This window comes from Arachis hypogaea, chromosome 16 (assembly GCF_003086295.3).
Source record: "Arachis hypogaea cultivar Tifrunner chromosome 16, arahy.Tifrunner.gnm2.J5K5, whole genome shotgun sequence".
In the NCBI taxonomy this organism is placed as follows: domain Eukaryota; kingdom Viridiplantae; phylum Streptophyta; class Magnoliopsida; order Fabales; family Fabaceae; genus Arachis; species Arachis hypogaea.
This window is the reverse complement of record NC_092051.1, coordinates 14,037,644-14,044,853: the sequence shown is the minus strand read 5'-3', so window position 1 is coordinate 14,044,853 and position 7,210 is coordinate 14,037,644. Positions and strand designations below refer to the sequence as shown.

At 36.6% G+C, this 7,210-nt stretch overlaps 1 protein-coding gene across 1 annotated transcript; it reads right to left on the bottom strand.

The window, feature by feature from the left end:
• Window positions 1–5,509: 5,509 nt before the first annotated feature.
• Window positions 5,510–7,210, bottom strand: LOC112758998 (probable pectinesterase/pectinesterase inhibitor VGDH2). The gene has a single exon (XM_025807804.2). It carries the CDS (start codon window positions 7,208–7,210, stop codon window positions 5,510–5,512), a length of 1,701 nt encoding a protein of 566 aa, XP_025663589.1.

Genomic DNA, 7,210 nt, shown 5'->3' with positions numbered 1-7,210 from the left:
AAGTTGAATTATAAGGGAATGACGATGAAAAATGTGAAAGGGAGGTTGTTAATAAAAGGAGTTAATATGCCATGGCTTGATGAATGATTAAATAATGATTATGACTATGAAATGGCTTATGAATAATGCTATCTGAGATACGAGTTCCCTGGGTAAGAGCCGTGGCTCGCCACCACGTGTTCCAGGTTGAATCTCGATACTCTGTTGACCCTACGTCGTAAGGGTGACCGGGCACGTATAAATTCCCGGGTATGGATAGCCCCCATTGAGTGATTATATGATGATTGAATGTGAACTCTATGCATAGACTCTTGGGGATGCGCGACGGGGGACAGTCTAAGGTTTTCGGACTTGTCGGGTTGGCTGGATAACCGACAGATGGGCCCCATCAGCCATAGGACAGGCATGCATCATATGCATTTGTTTGTATTGATTGCTATGCATTTTTTTGGGTATGCCTAATTGATATATATTACCTGCTATTTGTTATACTTGTTATTTGTACTATTTGATCATTACTTGTGCGTGAACTTGTTTGGTTGCTTGTTTCTGTTACATTCTGAATGATGAAAGGATGGAGAAAACGGAGGAAATGGTTTGATGTTAGGTTAAGCTTGAACTTGAGTAAGTTAGGCAGATTTAGAATACCTACCCCTGTTTATGGCTTCTGTTTAGTACTTAAGTTGGTTAATTGAATAACGGAGTTCTAGGATTGCCTATGGCATTCTCAGGACCGTATTTCTTATACGCGTGGCACTTTTACCATGCTGAGAACCTCCGGTTCTCATTCCATATTGTATTGTTGTTTCTCAGATGCAGGTCGAGAGGCTCCTCGCTAGGCGTCTGGATTCTGGAAAGCGAAGTAGTCCTTGGGTATATTTTGGTTTCTATTTGTATATATGTATGTATATGTGTAGCTTACTCTCCAAGTAACTTATGTATGCTGCTCCTCTTAGAGGTTGAGGGAGAGATAGGAGTTTACTTTGGTATTTTGGTATATTTTGGGGACACTTATGTATGTTTATATGTATATATGTATCCTCCGGCCAGCCTTAGCTTCGCAAGCTGAGTCAGAGGCTAGTTATGTTGTTCCTTGGCTTTTCTTTATCCCTTCGTTTATTGTTTTATCATGTTCCTATTAGGTTTCTTAGCACGCAAGTAATCCTATTCCTTGAGCGTTGCGCTTTTTATTTTGCGATTTTTGTTTACCCGCTCTGTTTCAAGGCTCCTAGTATATTATTTCTTTCAGTATTATATGTATATCCTTACTATTAAAGGTCTGTAATACCACACTACCTCTGTTCTATGACTTAAGCATAAAACACTGTGTAGTAGGGTGTTACATAGTAGATCAGACAACTATGATTATCTAACAAAATTAATTTGTATTTATTGCACTCAACTTGAATAAGTAAGAAATTATCTTATTTTAATTTAGTATTTAATTCACATTATTTGAATTTAGCTTAATATATATTATTTGATTTGATTTGATTTAATTATTAGTTGAAAATATCTCAGTTGTCTATTTTATTCATAAATTTATTATTTAATGACTAATAAATTAATCAAATTAATTAATTAGTATACACAATAAATTTGGTTTAATAAATTAAAAGAATTAAATTAAAAAATACTAACAGAATATTAAAATAAATGAATTAGAAAATATTACCAAATCAAATTGATATAAATTATAATAAATTATATGATTATATGATATTTAAATATCTAATCAAATCAATTAGTTGATATAGTTAGTTTATCGTAATAACTTGTATATTAATGAGTTAAAAGAAATAAATCGAAAAATACTCTCAGAAGCATGCCACGTCAGTTTCTATTATTAAGTGGAGAAATTCGATTTTTATATAATAGAATAGATTTCCTTTGCTGAGTTTGTTAAATTATCTCCAGTATTTTTTGAAATCTTTTTTATTTTTCTGTCTTCCTACTTTCATTATTGTTATCAGTAACCTGTTTCGTTAATTCCTTTTGCTTGGTCAGAACGATGCTCCTAGGTTTGGACTGATCTTCAGAATTAATTTTGCTGGTTTATGTATTCTTTCTTTTTTATAACTCTGCTAGATGCATTATTTTTCAAGTTGCCTTATATATTTTTGTTCTGCTTTCCATTCTTGGTGCGCTGCTGGTAATTATCGAGTAGAATTGTTGGCATATTGATTGCTTTCAGCATTTACTTCCAAATCTTCCTCAGAAGGGTTCATGATTGTTTAGAACCTCAAATCTTGATGTATGATTTTTCTTAGTGCATAATTGATACTGTTGTGATTCTGCTCTGGCTGACTAATCCCAACAGTGTTGCTGTCATCATGGTGGTTGTTTCGGCTGACCATAGTCGCTTCTCCTTTAGCATTTTCGTCTGCTTTACTGGTTTTTTCTCGACAATCATCTATTTTATGTCCATATCTTTTAGTCTAAAATGATTTTGATGGACGCCTTAGTATTCACTTTTAAATTCCTTTCCAAGGCATAAAATGATAAAATGCAGGTACTTGCTTCTTTTTCAGTTTTACTTCCACACAAATTTGAACAAATTTATCTCTGGAATGAATGAGTTCATTGACTGTACTCTTAGCATAGTTCCAAGCATCTTCTCTACTTTCCATTAAAAATATTTGTTATATAACTCTTTTAGAAGATTGAGAATTTTGATCCGTACTGTAAAAATATCTCTCAACTAAAAAATTTGATAGAAAAAAAAGATAAAAACGTTTTAAAAATATTTATAAACATAATAAAAATAACTAAATGTAGACATTTATTTAAAAAAAAAATATTGAATTTTAATTTTTTTTGCAATTATAATTAAAAATAAATATTTTTATCTTTAAAATTTATAATTTTATATGCAATTATATTATTGTAAAAAAAAAAAACTTGTCATTTGTACAGAATATATAATATAAATATAAAGTATGTATTAAAAATAAATTAAATATTATATATAATCTATATACAAATATTATAAATGACTAGCCAAGAAAGGTTAAAATCTTTCTCCATGATCTCTACATTTTTTATATTCCAACTCTTGATTTATACTATTTCCTAGGCTTTTGATGCTATAGAAACCTTACATACCTTAACAAGGATTGCTTAATTTGTTATCGAGATAAGTATTGTTTTTGTCCCTAACGTTGAGGGTCAGAATCCAATCGTAATTTTCGATTTAAAATCATCCTTAACGTTTTTTTCGTATTAAAATCGTCCTATTAATTTTTTTCGAACAAAAATACCCTCACCCCTACCAGCACTTACCTCCTCCACCACCAATACCAACACCACCACCACCAACACCACCACTACCACCAACACCAAACCAAGAAGCAGAAACAGATGCAAAAACTCAAAATCAACAGAAGCAAAAAGCAAGAAGCAGCAAAAGCAAACTAAGAAGCAGAAGCAAAAAGCAACACCAGCATCAACACCAACACCATCACCACCAACACCACCACCAAACCAAGAAGTAGAAGCAGCAGAAGCAAAAAGCAAGAAGCAGAAGCAAGAAGCAAAATTAGGAAAGCAAAAAAGTGGAAGCAAGATGCAGAAGCAGAAAGCGAGGTGCAGATGAAGCGGCGAGGTGGCGAGGGGGCGAGGCGGTGAGGTTGCGAAGCGGCGAGGCAGCGACGGCCACGATGACGGCGACGGCGGCTCCAAGCTTCGCTGCTGCCGTCCCCCTCCCCCTTTCCCCTTCCCCCCACCCCACGCGTGTTTTATTTTATTTTTTTAAAATTTTATAATTTTTTATTAAAATAAGGATAGTTTAGGAATAAAATTAAAAATTTTATTAAAAATGATAATTTTAATACGAAAAAAAACCTTAAAGATGATTCTAAATCGAAAATTTTGATGGGACGGTTTCGATTCTAACCCTCAATGTTAGGATCAAAACAATATTTATCCCATTGTTCTCTAAGTATGTAAAGGAAGTATGTACTCTTATTTATTGTTTTGGGATGCTCCATAAAAAAGCGTAAAACCATTTGTTTGTAAAGACGTTTACGTGTCGCATTATTATTTGACGTATTAATGAATCGGTTAATTTTTAATTTCTTAACAAATTAGAATAAAACTGATTTTTTTTATAACAATAATAATAAATCTAATTTTTTTTAAAAATTTAATTGTATTTTTAAACTTTTAAAGATTTAAATGTCCACAAAACAAAAAGTTAGGAATATATTTGTTTTTTTTATCAAAAAATTTAAAGATATTCAGTTTAAATTATATAATTCGATCGAATCAAATCGAGTCTAATAATTATAATGCAGACAATTAGGTTTATTATCCAATAATAACATAACACATGTAAACATCTTAACAAAAAAAGACATTTTTAGTATCTTTATTAAAGTGATCCTATTTTTCTTAGTTATTTGTTTTTGCTTTGGAGTTTCTCACCCTCGATGTCCACCTAGCAAAAAAAATATAATAATTTTTGTAAATGATTAATGTTTTAAAAAAAAATAATTTTGTTTTGATTTTTTTTTCTTTTAAATAGTTATCTGAATAATATTTTTTCCTGATTTTCATAATTATTGCACTGAATTTTTCATATAAATCTTTATAAAGAAAATTGCCCAATGAAGATCTTGGTTATGAATTGATGATGCTCAATCGAAATGCAAAATAAACTCAAATTCATAATATATAAAAGGGAAAATATAGGAGGCGAGCAACTTTTAAAAAAGTTGGCTAATATTTAACCTGATTCTACAACATTGGATTTAATTTCACGCTATTAAAAATACTATTATACTGTGAGTCTAGAGAGCCAATGGACTATTTGTACAATATGTACAATGAGCTATTGAGTTACAAAATGAACATCTCCAAGGATCGAACTCTTACCTTTTAAATTCAGAGTTCTAATACCATGTCATCCCAAAAGCTTCAACTGATGGCAAAAGGTAACACTAATGGTCATATCTCTAATACTCCCTAATCCTCCATTGTACACATTGTATAAGGGGAGTGTTAGGGGAACAATAAAAATTTTGAACAACATGAGCAACCATCAATCAAATGAAAATACACTGCACCCTAATTTAATGCTACTAATCAAATTTACTCTTTTAATCCTATTCATTCACATTGTCTACACATTGTTTAAAAACCTTGTTGGTTATCTATACTTTTCCATTGTATAAATATTTTATTGGCTTCTCATACTTTCTATTACACTATTGATGACCAATTGATGGTTACAAAACACAAAAGTTGCTGTCCATGTAGCACTCATCTATATAAAATTAACTTCCGCGGGATAATACTGTAATGAACTTGAAGATGCGTGGGAGGAGAAAGATGATTAAGAAAAGAAAGGGCAAGACTTAACACTATGTCCCACAAATTTATGATCCACTCTTTAATTTTCAACACTGTTATACAAATTGCTGGTGTGTTTCAATTCACACTCATGGTTATACATCTAGCTATCACCATGACTAGTCTTAGATACAGTTACAATTGTACGTATTTAAATTTAGTTCTTGGTGAAGCTAGCATCAAAAGGAAAACCAGTGTCGTGCAACCATGAGTTAGCTTGGAGGAAATTGTCAACAGTGAACTGAGAAGCCTCATCCTTGGAGATAAGACCCTTGGCCCACTTGACCCTTCCAGAAGCATCAGCACCAGCTCCAATGTTTCCGAACTCACCAAAGTATGCGTGCTCGTTGTTGGGGGCAGCTGGTGACCATGGAATGTAACCCTCCTTGTTGATGAAGCCACCGATGGTGTTCTCAATGAACACTGCCCTCGAGAACGCCTTCCATGGTCTTGCCAAGAAGGTTCTCACCTTCCCGTTCTCTGCTTCCAGGCTTGGCTCTGCCAAGATCTGGCAGTTATGGAGGACTACACCCGATGGCATGTTCTTCTGGTCGGTACCGTCAGCAACGATGATGTTCTGCTGGTTTGCCTTGGGCTTCCTCACGATGATCTTGGAGTTCTGGATGTAGGTTGAAGCGTAGCCGAAGATGAAGTCAATGGTGCCGCTAATTTCGCAGTTGCGATAGAACTGACGGTGAGCATGGGCGTACAAGGTATCTTGGTGGCCACGGAACGCGCAGTCGAAGAAGGCTGAGCGGTCACCCATCACGCGGAGGGCCACTGCTTGGTGTCCACCTGGACCGGCGGTGTTCTCAAAAGCAATACCCTTAGCAATGAATCCCTCAGCAACGGTGGTGAAGGTGGCAGTCCTCATGGTCTTGACACCTTCAGCGAAGTTCTTGCGACCGGTGATGATGGTTTTGGCGGGGCCATCACCGTACATGTAGATGTTACGCTTGGCCTTGTCGACGGTGATGTACTCGTCGTAGATACCAGCCTTAACATAGATAACCCACCTGCCTTGGTGTTTCTTGGGGTAAGCATTAATGGCTTCCAAAACAGTCTTGTACTGGCCACTACCATCCTTGGCAACAACAGCGTTCGGGACAATGGAACCCTGGCTGGCCTCATTGATGAGCTTACGGTCATGAGGGTACAACCAACTTGGGAAGCCATATTTATCAAGCCCAAGGAGGCGACGAACGGGCCTGTTGGTCAAGTTGAGCCCTAACTCAGACAGAACCTTAGAGACACCGGCGACAACATCCAGGGCCAAGGCGGTGAGCTTCATCACGCTATCCAAGCTCTCGCTCTGCAACTGACCTTGGACATGCTTCTCCCCATCGGTGTCGAACCCGTCAAGGCAAGATTGCTGGTAGGCGATCACGGCGCCCAACCAGTTCTTCAGCTCCGCACTGTTTGTGAACACTTCCGGAAGCGATTGGCTGTTCACAAACACGCCGGAGGCCTCAAGCTCGTGGATCGCTGATTGCAAGAGGTCTTTGCAGTCGTCCAGAGCCATCTTGACGCCTCCGTCGCTGGTGCCGTTGGCCACGCTCTCCACCATGAGCCTGTCGCTCATGTTAAGGGCTTTCAACACGCTTTCCGTGGAGAATTTCACCACCTGCGTGATGTAGTCCTTGGGATTTGATGAGTTCACAGGTGTCAGCACGTCGTGGCAGAGCTTCTGATCATCGGCGCTTTGACACACTGCGCTCACCGCCTTGTTCGACGTCTTCAACTCTCCTCCATTGTTTCCGGTGCCGTTGTTGTTCACAACTACCACGGCACCAACAACAACTCCTACTACAAGTAGAATTGAAACAACAGCAGCTATAATCTTTCCCGACCCCGCCAT